At 48.3% G+C, this 14,718-nt stretch overlaps 1 protein-coding gene across 2 annotated transcripts in view; it reads left to right on the top strand.

The window, feature by feature from the left end:
• Positions 1 to 11,158, top strand: part of dennd2a (DENN/MADD domain containing 2A) — a 45,818-nt gene extending 34,660 nt beyond the window's left edge. For both annotated transcript variants that reach the window (XM_031898522.1, XM_031898521.1), the window contains 9 exons: positions 318 to 395; positions 2,251 to 2,391; positions 2,630 to 2,778; positions 3,355 to 3,532; positions 5,459 to 5,500; positions 6,662 to 6,779; positions 6,864 to 7,103; positions 7,860 to 7,946; positions 10,434 to 11,158. In XM_031898522.1, coding sequence (XP_031754382.1) covers positions 318 to 395; positions 2,251 to 2,391; positions 2,630 to 2,778; positions 3,355 to 3,532; positions 5,459 to 5,500; positions 6,662 to 6,779; positions 6,864 to 7,103; positions 7,860 to 7,946; positions 10,434 to 10,462 — 1,062 coding nt within the window. In that variant the 3' untranslated portion in view covers positions 10,463 to 11,158. The remainder of the gene's footprint in view (positions 1 to 317; positions 396 to 2,250; positions 2,392 to 2,629; positions 2,779 to 3,354; positions 3,533 to 5,458; positions 5,501 to 6,661; positions 6,780 to 6,863; positions 7,104 to 7,859; positions 7,947 to 10,433) is intronic.
• Positions 11,159 to 14,718: the final 3,560 nt, after the last annotated feature.

The raw sequence follows: 14,718 nt of genomic DNA, 5'->3' as shown, positions 1-14,718 counted from the left end.
TGGGCAGAATGGGGGTGTGGCTTGGGGGGGGTGCGTCTGTGGGCTGAATGGGCGTGGAATGGGGGTGTGGCTTGGGGGTGCGTCTGTGGGCAGAATGGGTGTGGAATGAGGGTGTGGCTTGAGGGGTGCATCTGTGGGCAGAATGGGCGTGGAATGGGGGTGTGGCTAAGACAAGACCCTTTATAATACAACCAGTTTGGCAAGTGAAATACTGACAGAGAGTAATGTGCAAGAATAATACAGTAATTCCATATTATTAGATAAATGTTGAATTTTCCTGCCAACGCTCATGGGGAATTTCATTCCTTCTGTTCCAGCCCAGTGGGAAAGGGAAGCGGCTGCCAGAAGTCTATTGTATCGTCAGCCGCCTCGGCTGCTTCAACCTCTTCTCCAAGGTGGGTAGGGCCCGAGGCCGGAGGGAACGCCAGATATCTGTATGTGGAGGAGACTCCCAGGTCAAATAAGGCAGAATTGCACCCTAATGACCTCCAGGTTGAGCCCCAACTGTTGAGAAAATAGACATTGCACCCTAATGACCTCCAGGTTGAGCCCCAACTGTTGAGAAAATAGACATTGCACCCTAATGACCTTCAGGTTGAGCCCCAACTGTTGAGAAAATAGACATTGCACCCTAATGACCTTCAGGTTGAGCCCCAACTATTGAGAAAATAGACATTGCACCCTAATGACCTCCAGGTTGAGCCCCAACTGTTGAGAAAATAGACATTGCACCCTAATGACCTCCAGGTTGAGCCCCAACTGTTGAGAAAATAGACATTGCACCCTAATGACCTTCAGGTTGAGCCCCAACTATTGAGAAAATAGACATTGCACCCTAATGACCTCCAGGTTGAGCCCCAACTATTGAGAAAATAGACATTGCACCCTAACGACCTCCAGGTTGAGCCCCAACTGTTGAGAAAATAGACATTGCACCCTAATGACCTTCAGGTTGAGCCCCAACTATTGAGAAAATAGACATTGCACCCTAATGACCTCCAGGTTGAGCCCCAACTATTGAGAAAATAGACATTGCACCCTAACGACTTCCAGGTTGAGCCCCAACTGTTGAGAAAATAGACATTGCACCCTAATGACCTTCAGGTTGAGCCCCAACTATTGAGAAAATAGACATTGCACCCTAACGACTTCCAGGTTGAGCCCCAACTGTTGAGAAAATAGACATTGCACCCTAATGACCTTCAGGTTGAGCCCCAACTATTGAGAAAATAGACATTGCACCCTAATGACCTCCAGGTTGAGCCCCAACTATTGAGAAAATAGACATTGCACCCTAACGACTTCCAGGTTGAGCCCCAACTGTTGAGAAAATAGACATTGCACCCTAATGACCTTCAGGTTGAGCCCCAACTATTGAGAAAATAGACATTGCACCCTAACGACTTCCAGGTTGAGCCCCAACTGTTGAGAAAATAGACATTGCACCCTAATGACCTTCAGGTTGAGCCCCAACTATTGAGAAAATAGACATTGCACCCTAATGACCTCCAGGTTGAGCCCCAACTATTGAGAAAATAGACATTGCACCCTAACGACTTCCAGGTTGAGCCCCAACTGTTGAGAAAATAGACATTGCACCCTAATGACCTTCAGGTTGAGCCCCAACTATTGAGAAAATAGACATTGCACCCTAACGACCTCCAGGTTGAGCCCCAACTGTTGAGAAAATAGACAATGCACCCTAATGACCTTCAGGTTGAGCCCCAACTATTGAGAAAATAGACATTGCACCCTAACGACTTCCAGGTTGAGCCCCAACTGTTGAGAAAATAGACATTGCACCCTAATGACCTTCAGGTTGAGCCCCAACTATTGAGAAAATAGACATTGCACCCTAATGACCTCCAGGTTGAGCCCCAACTATTGAGAAAATAGACATTGCACCCTAATGACCTCCAGGTTGAAACTCAACTATTGAGAAAATAGACATTGCACCCTAATAACCTCCAGGTTGAAACTCAACTATTGAGAAAATAGACATTGCACCCTAATGACCTCCAGGCTGAGCCCCAACTATTGAGAAAATAGACATTGCACCCTAATGACCTCCAGGTTGAAACTCAACTATTGAGAAAATAGACATTGCACCCTAATGACCTCCAGGTTGAGCCCCAACTATTGAGAAAATAGACATTGCACCCTAATGACCTCCAGGTTGAGCCCCAAACTCTGTCCCCCACCCTTGATCACTTAGTTATTTGGTTTTCTTTGGCCCCTCCCACACTGTAGATCCTGGATGAAGTTGAGAAGAGACGGGGCATCTCGCCAGCTCTGGTGCAGCCCTTCATGAGGAGCATTATGGAGGCGCCATTCCCAGCCCTCGGAAGAAAGATTACTGTGAAGAACTTCCTACCGGGATCGGGAACTGAGGTGCCCATCAACTCTACTCTTTTGTCTTAGTCTAAACAGTTGAGGTCTTGTAGTAACAGAGGCAAGATTTGACCTCCCCAGTTACCCATAGCAACCACTTACCCATTACCCAAGGGCAGTTGGGTGAGGAGCACTGCCCCTATCTCAGCCTTGGTGCCTTCAGAACCTTCTGATTGTGTAGAATGCTTTTCTTCATGGTCCAGTCTTCATGGTCACACCCTTCTGTCCATCTTTGAAGGTGATCGAGCTCTGTCGGCCCTCGGATTCCCGGCTGGAACATGTTGATTTTGAAACCTTGTTCTCCACCCTCAGTATCCGGCACGTCATACAAATCTTCGCCTCCCTCCTGTTGGAAAGACGAGTGATATTAATGGCCGACACCCTCAGGTAAGGCCTTATCCCGTGGAGGCTGATGGACAATGCGTGTAGAAGTGGTCCAGTCTTAGCCCCTCCCACATTGTTTTGTAAAGGCCCCTTATATTAAACTGATGCATTTTCCCCTCAAGACTCAACCATGCAGTTTCAGTCTTGCCTAAGACTCCATTATCCACGTGCTTCACCCCATCAGGCCACTTCTTGCTTTACTACCCCTGATCTCAATAAGCAAGGGGTTAAAATAAATGGTGCCTTATCTGTTTGTGTCACCACGGCAACCAGTGTAAACACTGGAACTCAATCCACGATGACACTTAATGTACAAATCCGTTTCGGAAGTGGCGTTCTGGGCTCGGTTCCAACTTGCTCGCGATCCCAAAATATTCCAGCTTTGGCTCTGCCGGGTTATTGATGGAATATTCTCACGGGGCTTGCTCTAACATACAAGTTAGCCACCCCTGATGTCACCGTTTCTCCAACGTGGACGTGGACCTTCTGGTGACAAAGCTATCAATACCATCGTGCAATCACGAGAACGTTTGGGGTTTAGGTTAGAAAATATAACGTCTCTTCTTTCTTGCCCCCCAGTACCTTGTCCAAGTGCTGCCACGCCATGGTGGCCCTCATCTACCCATTCGCCTGGCAGCATACCTACATCCCTGTGCTGCCTCCCTCCATGATTGACATTGTGTGCTCCCCCACCCCATTTCTGATTGGTCTCCTGTCCAGTTCCCTGAGTCGCTTGAAGGAGTTGCCGGTGGAAGAGGTAAGGGCTGTTCTGCCCCAATAAGGGGTAATTATATCTTAGTTGGGATCAAGTACAGGTACTGTTTTATTATTACAGAGAAAAGGGAATCATTTAACCATGAAATAAACCCAATAGGGCTGTTCTGCCCCAATAAGGGGTAATTATATCTTAGTTGGGATCAAGTACAGGTACTGTTTTATTATTACAGAGAAAAGGGAATCATTTAACCATTAAATAAACCCAATAGGGCTGTTCTGCCCCCAATAAGGGGTAATTATATCTTAGTTGGGATCAAGTACAGGTACTGTTTTATTATTACAGAGAAAAGGGAATCATTTAAACATGAAATAAACCCAATAGGGCTGTTCTGCCCCAATAAGGGGTAATTATATCTTAGTTGGGATCAAGTACAGGTACTGTTTTATTATTACAGAGAAAAGGGAATCATTTAACCATTAAATAAACCCAATAGGGCTGTTCTGCCCCAATAAGGGGTAATTATATCTTAGTTGGGATCAAGTACAGGTACTGTTTTATTATTACAGAGAAAAGGGAATCATTTAACCATTAAATAAACCCAATAGGGCTGTTCTGCCCCCAATAAGGGGTAATTATATCTTAGTTGGGATCAAGTACAGGTACTGTTTTATTATTACAGAGAAAAGGGAATCATTTAACCATTAAATAAACCCAATAGGGCTGTTCTGCCCCCAATAAGGGGTAATTATATCTTAGTTGGGATCAAGTACAGGTACTGTTTTATTATTACAGAGAAAAGGGAATCATTTAACCATGAAATAAACCCAATAGGACTGTTCTGCCCCAATAAGGGGTAATTATATCTTAGTTGGGATCAAGTACAGGTACTGTTTTATTATTACAGAGAAAAGGGAATCATTTAACCATGAAATAAACCCAATAGGGCTGTTCTGCCCCCAATAAGGGGTAATTATATCTTAGTTGGGATCAAGTACAGGTACTGTTTTATTATTACAGAGAAAAGGGAATCATTTAACCATGAAATAAACCCAATAGGGCTGTTCTGCCCCAATAAGGGGTAATTATATCTTAGTTGGGATCAAGTACAGGTACTGTTTTATTACAGTCCCCCCTATGGGGGACGGGCTTTCTGTAATTCAAAGCTTTCTGGATAACGGGTTTCTGGATAAGGGATCCCATACCTGTATTGGCCTGAGGTTCATGTTCCTGACAACTTGGACATCTAAGGGCAACAAATAACCTCAGAAATGTATTAAGTCCATATAGTCCTATAAATATTTGATTTATTTTGTATTACCAGCACAAGGCATGGTCATCCCCTATCCTTGTTTTTAGCGCATTAGAGCTTGTAGCTGCCACCAATGAGCAGTGGGATCAGATATATTTCAGGGTGAGACACATCCACTTTAACGTTTACATTTCACATTATAACGCTCATTATTCAGAGGTATCGTTCCTCTGGGGACATGTTTTCCCGTGACACACTTCCTTTAATCAGAACAACTGAGTAGTACAACTACTTTTTCCATAATAAAATCACAGTATTTTTGTTGGCCGACAATAGTGCAATGACCGTTCCTGCTTCTCTGGTCCTGGCCAGTCACACGTGAGGCCTTTTTAACCCTTGCTTGGCCTCACTGGCGGTGAAAGCTAGTGCCCAATCACGACACATTTCCCATGAGGTGCAGCGGTGCCGTTGGGTTTCCTGGAAAGAGAGGTTGGCGTTGGTTGGTGCCAGAAGTCACATGTAGCTCAGATTCGCTCCTGGACCTTCTCCAGAACAACAGAGACTCTGACATTTCTGGTCAGCAGTGAGGAAACCACAGACCACTGGCTGGATGTTGCATGGGGAGCAGAGGGGGGGGGAGCCCTGTGCCAGGATTGACGGGATTGGGCGGAATGGGAAAAGGCAGGAAGTAAAAATGAGTTTCCTTTCCTGTGCAGGTTTTGCTGGTTGACCTGGGAAATAACCGGTTCCTGAGACAGGTGAGTGAGTGGCCGCCTTCGTACGGCCAATCTGTGTTAGGGGCATGCTGGGAGTTTGACATATTGTCCAAAAAAAGCAAAGAAAAAGGCTATTATTGTTTTTATGAGGTCAACCCTGAAGCTTCCTAGGGAGTGGGACACCCATACCCTATCTGTTACTGGAGCACCCATCACCCAGTCTCTAGCCTTCATTCCCACTAATAACACCACATTGGGCTCCAGCCCACCCACAAAAGTATAGTATACCAACCCCCCCCCCCATATTTGAGAATACTACCCAGGAACTTGGCAGGGATGTAGCCATTGACACATTATTGGCTCTTATTATTGAGGATACTTCATTGTAGGGTTGAACTCTATAGCCTCCCTACAAGTAGACTGGACTGGAAAATATATCAGGCAGAAAGTCTATAGCTAAGCAGTGGATGAGTCTAGAACATTCTGATGGAAGTTTACAAGGGGAAGGATAGGGAGTATGTAGCTCAAGTCGTTGGTGGAACTAGAACGTAGTGATGGAAACGTAAAAGGGAAGGGGCAAGAAGATTGTAATTGGAGAAATGAGATGGGCTAGAACATTCTGATGGAAGCTTACAGGGGGAGGGACAGGGAGTATGTAGCTCAAGCCGTTGGTGGAACTAGAACGTAGTGATGGAAACTTAAAAGGGAAGGGGCAAGAAGACTGTAATTGGAGAAATGAGATTGGCTAGAACACTATGATTGAAGCTTACAGGGGGAGGGACAGGGAGTATGTAGCTCAAGCCGTTGGTGGAACTAGAACGTAGTGGTGGAAACGTAAAAGGGAAGGGGCAAGAAGACTGTAATTGGAGAAATGAGATTGGCTAGAACACTATGATTGAAGCTTACAGGGGGAGGGGCAGGGAGTATGTAATTCAATCTGTTGGTGGAACTAAAACTCAGTGATGGAAACTTAAAAGGGAAGGGGCAAGAAGACTGTAATTGGAGAAATGAGATGGGCTAGAACACTCTAATGGAAGCTTACAAAGGGTGAGGCAGGGAGTCATTAACCCAAGCACTGGGCTGGACTAGATCTTTCTCATGGAAGTGTACAGGTGAAGAGACATGGGGGGGTCAAGCAATGATGATGTATGAAAAGTTCCCCTTTATATAATCTGGCATCTTCTGCACGTTTGTCTTTCTAAGATGGAGGATGAAGATTCAATCCTACCACGAAAGTTGCAAGCCGCTCTAGAGCAGGTTCTGGAGCAGCGAAACGAGCTGGCAAGTGACAAGGAGTTGGGCTCGGCCAATGGTCAGCAAGGTAAATCAATGCTTTCTCTTATGTAATGATCCCCCGGTGTCTCACTCTTATCCCACCCAAGCCAACGGTTTGTGTCCCACCCAGACTCCAGCTCCTTGAACGACGTTGTGTCGGAAGCCTTCGTCCGCTTCTTCGTGGAGATCGTGGGCCACTACTCCCTGTTTCTGGTGCCAGGGGATCAGGATGAGAAGGCCCTGCTCCGAGATGCCTTCCGCAAGTCGGTCTCGTCCAAGAGCCTACGCCGCTTCCTGGAGGTCTTCATGGAGACCCAGATGTTCGGGGGCTTTATCCAGGAGAGGGAAATGAGAAAACAAAGCAGCAAAGGTCAGTGTTCTCCAACCAGTGTTCTCCAACCAAGCTGGGACCTACTCTAATGTTTATTTGTCTAGATCAGTGATCCCCAACCAGTTGCTCAGGGGGCAACATGTTTCTCGCCAACCCATTAGTGCCCCCAAACCAGTAGTAGTTACTTTTGAATTCCTGACTTGGGGGCAAGTTTTGGTTAAATAAAAACAAGATTTCCTACCAAATAAAGCCCCTGTAAGCTGATAGGGTGCATAGAGGCCCCTAATAGCCAATCACAGCCCTTATTTGGCACCTCCATGAACTTTTATGGTGCTTGTGTTGCTCCCCAAGTCTTTTTACATTTGACTGTGGCTCCTGAGTAAGAAAGGTTGGGGATCCCTGGTCTAGATGATTGGCTTGAAGTATCTTGGATAAGATCAATCTACCCAATGGTCTCAACCGTTCTAGCTATGCAACTAGCAGTCAACATAAACACATTGGTGCGGTCATAACCGCCAAACCTAAACACAAAAAGCCACAATTGCAAGGAAGGAGAGGCAATTATAGAGCTGCCAATATGGCTCTTCCTCCATCTTGTGGTTCTGCTGGAAAGGGATATTTAGGCCCAGCTGAACTAACACTAAACAAGTGGGTTTAGGGGAAAAAATGCCGATTTTCTTACACCCTTTGTTTCAACGGAACACGCAGCCCACACGGTGACTGCACATCTGGAGGGTGTGAGTGGGGGTCACTGGGGGGTCTGGCTAACCAGAAGCTTTTGTGCTTTACCCGCAGGTCTGTTTGAGGTCCGGGCACAGGAATACCTGGAGACGCTCCCGTGTGGCGAGCAAAGTGGGGTCAACAAGTTCCTCAATAGAATAGGTGAGTCTTTCATTGGGGTCGGTATCTCCCCCCCCCCCCCCCACTGTCACAGTGTAACCCCCATATCATATATGCACATAATGTAACTGTATAATATATAGGCACAGATATACCCCCCATCTTTCCCCCAGCCCCCCCCCCCCACTGTCACAGTGTAACCCCCATATCATATATGCACATAATGTAACTGTATAATATATAGGCACAGATATACCCCCCATCTTTCCCCCAGCCCCCCCCCCCCCCCACTGTCACAGTGTAACCCCCATATCATATATGCACATAATGTAACTGTATAATATATAGGCACAGATATACCCCCCATCTTTCCCCCAGCCCCCCCCCCCCCCACTGTCACAGTGTAACCCCCATATCATATATGCACATAATGTAACTGTATAATATATAGGCACAGATATACCCCCCATCTTTCCCCCAGCCCCCCCCCCCACTGTCACAGTGTAACCCCCATATCATATATGCACATAATGTAACTGTATAATATATAGGCACAGATATACCCCCCATCTTTCCCCCAGCCCCCCCCCCACTGTCACAGTGTAACCCCCATATCATATATGCACATAATGTAACTGTATAATATATAGGCACAGATATACCCCCATCTTTCCCCCAGCCCCCCCCCCCACTGTCACAGTGTAACCCACATATCATATATGCACATAATGTAACTGTATAATATATAGGCACAGATATACCCCCCATCTTTCCCCCAGCCCCCCCCCCACTGTCACAGTGTAACCCCCATATCATATATGCACATAATGTAACTGTATAATATATAGGCACAGATATACCCCCCATCTTCCCCCCCCCCCACTGTCACAGTGTAACCCCCATATCATATATGCACATAATGTAACTGTATAATATATAGGCACAGATATACCCCCCATCTTTCCCCCAGCCCCCCCCCCCACTGTCACAGTGTAACCCCCATATCATATATGCACATAATGTAACTGTATAATATATAGGCACAGATATACCCCCCATCTTTCCCCCAGCCCCCCCCCCACTGTCACAGTGTAACCCCCATATCATATATGCACATAATGTAACTGTATAATATATAGGCACAGATATACCCCCCATCTTTCCCCCCCCACTGTCACAGTGTAACCCCATATCATATATGCACATAATGTAACTGTATAATATATAGGCACAGATATACCCCCCATCTTTCCCCCAGCCCCCCCCCCCCCCCCACTGTCACAGTGTAACCCCCATATCATATATGCACATAATGTAACTGTATAATATATAGGCACAGATATACCCCCATCTTTCCCCCAGCCCCCCCCCACTGTCACAGTGTAACCCCCATATCATATATGCACATAATGTAACTGTATAATATATAGGCACAGATATACCCCCCATCTTTCCCCCAGCCCCCCCCCCCACTGTCACAGTGTAACCCCCATATCATATATGCACATAATGTAACTGTATAATATATAGGCACAGATATACCCCCCATCTTTCCCCCCCCCCCCCCCCACTGTCACAGTGTAACCCCCATATCATATATGCACATAATGTAACTGTATAATATATAGGCACAGATATACCCCCCATCTTTCCCCCAGCCCCCCCCCCACTGTCACAGTGTAACCCCCATATCATATATGCACATAATGTAACTGTATAATATATAGGCACAGATATACCCCCCCATCTTTCCCCCAGCCCCCCCACTGTCACAGTGTAACCCCCATATCATATATGCACATAATGTAACTGTATAATATATAGGCACAGATATACCCCCCATCTTTCCCCCCCCCCCCCCCACTGTCACAGTGTAACCCCCATATCATATATGCACATAATGTAACTGTATAATATATAGGCACAGATATACCCCCCATCTTTCCCCCAGCCCCCCCCCCCCACTGTCACAGTGTAACCCCCATATCAAATATGCACATAATGTAACTGTATAATATATAGGCACAGATATACCCCCCATCTTTCCCCCAGCCCCCCCCCCCACTGTCACAGTGTAACCCCCATATCATATATGCACATAATGTAACTGTATAATATATAGGCACAGATATACCCCCCATCTTTCCCCCAGCCCCCCCCCCACTGTCACAGTGTAACCCCCATATCATATATGCACATAATGTAACTGTATAATATATAGGCACAGATATACCCCCCATCTTTCCCCCAGCCCCCCCCCACTGTCACAGTGTAACCCCCATATCATATATGCACATAATGTAACTGTATAATATATAGGCACAGATATACCCCCCATCTTTCCCCCAGCCCCCCCCCCCACTGTCACAGTGTAACCCCCATATCATATATGCACATAATGTAACTGTATAATATATAGATATATTCACCCTTATTCAGGGGTTGGTATTTTGGCCCAGTCTGTGTTGTTGGACTACAACTCCCAGAATTCCCAGTACTCATCTCTGACATTTCACTTTACTTTTTTAGGAAGCAAATTCTTTCGGAATAAGAAATAGGACGGAGCAGAATTAACAGCCCTGGATTTCCCAGAATCCTCTGGATTTCCCAGAATCCTCTGGATTTCCCAGAATCCTCTGGCTCTGGCAGTGCCTATTTGCCCCACTAACAAGGGGACGGATGTTGGCCGGCCAGGCTACGCGTTGTATTGTGCACTGGATAGGGATCTGATAAGCTCAGCATGGTGGGGGGGTGGGGGGGGGGGGCTGATTTGGAAATATTTATATTAAGGACAAATGAAATCCATCTCGGAATCAAGGGGAAGTAAAGTGATATTTACGAAGCAGTAACGCGTCGCTGAGGGATCATGGGAAGAGACTTATTTCCCCTTTAAATCCCGCCCCTGCTTGTACTGACCACTAGCCACGCCCCTTTCTCCGGCGGGTTCTGCCCGGCCCCGGCGCTGGTATTGATTCCTGGCAAAATTGTGACCTATTTATGCTGAGATTGTGTTTGTACAGGTGAACTTGTTATTATATGAATGAAATACTTGATTATACGGGGACTGTAGGGATCCTACCGGGGGGTGAACTACAAATCCCAGCATCCCTATTCAGCCTCATTGCTTAGAATGGCAGGAACCCCCCCTGGGTAAGTGAATCCAATCTCCCCCCAGTACTTACCCAGGTACAGAGCTCTGATTCTCTGTACTTCCTGCTCCTGGGCTGCTCTCTTTCCCATGGTCAGGCAGGAACCCCCCCTGGGTAAGTGAATCCAATCTCCCCCCAGTACTTACCCAGATACAGAGCTCTGATTCTCTGTACTTCCTGCTCCTGGGCTGCTCTCTTTCCCATGGTCAGGCAGGAACCTCCCCCTGGGTAAGTGAATCCAATCTCCCCCCAGTACTTACCCAGGTACAGAGCTCTGATTCTCTGTACTTCCTGCTCCTGGGCTGCTCTCTTTCCCATGGTCAGGCAGGAACCTCCCCCCTGGGTAAGTGAATCCAATCTCCCCCCAGTACTTACCCAGGTACAGAGCTCTGATTCTCTGTACTTCCTGCTCCTGGGCTGCTCTCTTTCCCATGGTCAGGCAGGAACCTCCCCCTGGGTAAGTGAATCCAATCTCCCCCCAGTACTTACCCAGGTACAGAGCTCTGATTCTCTGTACTTCCTGCTCCTGGGCTGCTCTCTTTCCCATGGTCAGACAGGAAACCCCCCCCCCCCCGCCCTGGGTAAGTGAATCCAATCTCCCCCCAGTACTTACCCAGGTACAGAGCTCTGGTTCTCTGTACTTCCTGCTCCTGGGCTGCTCTCTTTCCCATGGTCAGACAGGAATATCTTCCCCTTACTTACCCAGGTACAGAGCTCATATTCTCTTTACTTCAGTATTCTGGGCTGCTCTCTTTCCCATGGTCAGATAGGATCTTTTAGCTTGATAAGTGAAGTCTGCACCAACCCCAGCAGGGTCTATGGAGGACTAGGGGGCAGTAAAAGGTGGTAGCTTGGGGACAAACATTGTACTGGGGCCTGCAGGACACTAGTTACCGCTCTGATTCACTGTTCCTGGGCTGCTGTAACAAATAAATAATGAAGAATAGGCCATTCTATCAAATACTAAAAGTTAACCTGAAGGTTTATAGGAGAAACTGCTCCCTCTAGTGGCCAGTTATCAGTTTACCTACTTTCCATTTCCTATAAAGATCACTGCAGTAGAGAACCCACTCTGACCAGGGGAAGGAGAACAGCCCAGGAAGTAGAATGAATTAGAGCTCAGTACTTAGGCGACCATTAGTGACAGGACACCGGATTCATGTAACCAGGGGCAACTGCAAGTGGCTGCCTTATCCAATAACTGCAACTCTCCATATGCCAGCACTGCTGTTAGGGGATGCTGGGACATGTAGTTCATCAAGAGACGCCGTGTGTGTGTGACACTTGTTACCAGGGCAACTGCCTGCACCATAGGGTAACACTGGTGGCCAGACAGTCGTAGGTAGAAGCTGCCAGACAGTCGTAGGTAGAAGCTGCCATACAGTCGTAGGTAGAAGCTGCCATACAGCCCACCCCCTTGCTATGATGGGAACCTCAATAAATATGCTCCTCCCACTCCATTGACTAAACATTGGTGGATACAGACACAATGTACTATAGGCCTCCTGAAACCACTAATAATATCTCCTGTAATGCAGATGGACAGAGCTAGACAGCGCCCTCTGGGGGTAGTGCTGTGCATTAATGTATACTTATATATATAAATATCTATAAATATAATTTCTAATAAAACCTTGTGGCTTCTTTTCCTAAATGATTATGCTGGGGGGGGGGGGGGGCAACAGTTTTTTGAAACCCCTAAAGGTAAAGGTTTGACAGCTAAAGTTTATTCCAAACCTCCCATGGTTCTGTTGGGACTTCCCATGGTTCTGTTGGGACTTGCACTGGTTCTGTTGGGACTTGCACTGGTTCTGTTGGGACTTGCACTGGAAACTGGAGATGAAAGAGGTCCCCCCCCCCCCCCCCACATTCTGCAGACTCTAGGGATTGGGGGGGGGGCATTGAAGGGTCAATCCAATAAAAAGTGCCCTAAACCAGCGTTTTTCAACCGCTGTTCCGCGGCACACTAGTGTGCCGTGAGATGTTGCCTGGTGTGCCGTAGGCAGGGCTGCAATTTTTACTTTCAAAAAAAAATCCGGGCCCTGTCATTGGTTGCGCCCCGTGTGTACGGGTGACGTCAGTACGCACGGGGCGCAACGCTATAAAAGGGCCTGTGTGCGGCCGCGTGTAGGCAGAAGTGCAGAGTTGGCGCGCCTGAGGGGAAGATGCTGCTGAAGCCGCCGAAGAGTAAAATGCTGCTGGGCACCAATGTATTAGGGGGGGCCACGGGGCACACTGACTTATGGGGGCACTGCTGCTGGGCACCAATGTACTAGGGGGGCTGGCTCTTGGCACCAATGTACTAGGTGGGCACTGCTGCTGGGCACCAATGTACTAGGGGGGCACTGCTCTTGGCACCAATGTACTAGGGGGGCACTGCTGCTGGGCACCAATGTACTAGGGGGGCTGGCTCTTGGCACCAATGTACTGGGGGGCACTGCTGCTGGGCACCAATGTACTAGGGGGGCACTGCTCTTGGCACCAATGTACTAGGGGGGCACTGCTGCTGGGCACCAATGTACTAGGGGGGCACTGCTCTTGGCACCAATGTACTAGGGGGGCACTGCTGCTGGGCACCAATGTACTAGGGGGGCACTGCTGCTGGGCACCAATGTACTAGGGGGGCACTGCTCTTGGCACCAATGTACTAGGGGGGCACTGCTCTTGGCACCAATGTACTAGGGGGGCACTGCTGCTGGGCACCAATGTACTAGGGGGGCACTGCTCTTGGCACCAATGTACTAGGGGGGCACTGCTGCTGGGCACCAGTGTACTAGGGGGGCACTGCTCTTGGCACCAATGTACTAGGGGGGCACTGCTGCTGGGCACCAATGTACTAGGGGGGCACTGCTCTTGGCACCAATGTACTAGGGGGGCACTGCTGCTGGGCACCAATGTACTAGGGGGGCACTGCTCTTGGCACCAATGTACTAGGGGGGCACTGCTGCTGGGCACCAATGTACTAGGGGGGCACTGCTCTTGGCACCAATGTACTAGGGGGGCACTGCTGCTGGGCACCAATGTACTAGGGGGGCACTGCTCTTGGCACCAATGTACTAGGGGGGCACTGCTGCTGGGCACCAATGTACTAAGGGGGCACTGCTCTTGGCACCAAATGTACTAGGGGGCACTGCTGCTGGGCACCAATGTACTAGGGGGGGCACTGCTCTTGGCACCAATGTACTAGGGGGGCACTGCTGCTGGGCACCAATGTACTAGGGGGGGCACTGCTCTTGGCACCAATGTACTAGGGGGGCACTGCTGCTGGGCACCAGTGTACTAGGGGGGCACTGCTCTTGGCACCAATGTACTAGGGGGGCACTGCTGCTGGGCACCAATGTACTAGGGGGGCACTGCTCTTGGCACCAATGTACTAGGGGGGCACTGCTGCTGGGCACCAATGTACTAGGGGGGCACTGCTCTTGGCACCAATGTACTAGGGGGGCACTGCTGCTGGGCACCAGTGTACTAGGGGGGCACTGCTCTTGGCACCAATGTACTAGGGGGGCACTGCTCTTGGCACCAATGTACTAGGGGGGCACTGCTCTTGGCACCAATGTACTAGGGGGCACTGCTGCTGGGCACAGAGTTAAATTTTTTAACATTTTCTAATGGTGGTGTGCCTCGTGATTTTTTTCATGAAACAAGTGTGCCTCTGCCCAAAA

The sequence above is a fragment of the Xenopus tropicalis genome, chromosome 3, assembly GCF_000004195.4.
Source record: "Xenopus tropicalis strain Nigerian chromosome 3, UCB_Xtro_10.0, whole genome shotgun sequence".
NCBI classification, from domain to species: Eukaryota; Metazoa; Chordata; class Amphibia; order Anura; family Pipidae; genus Xenopus; species Xenopus tropicalis.
Note: the sequence above shows the minus strand (reverse complement) of the source record. Positions and strands in the feature narration are given on the sequence as shown.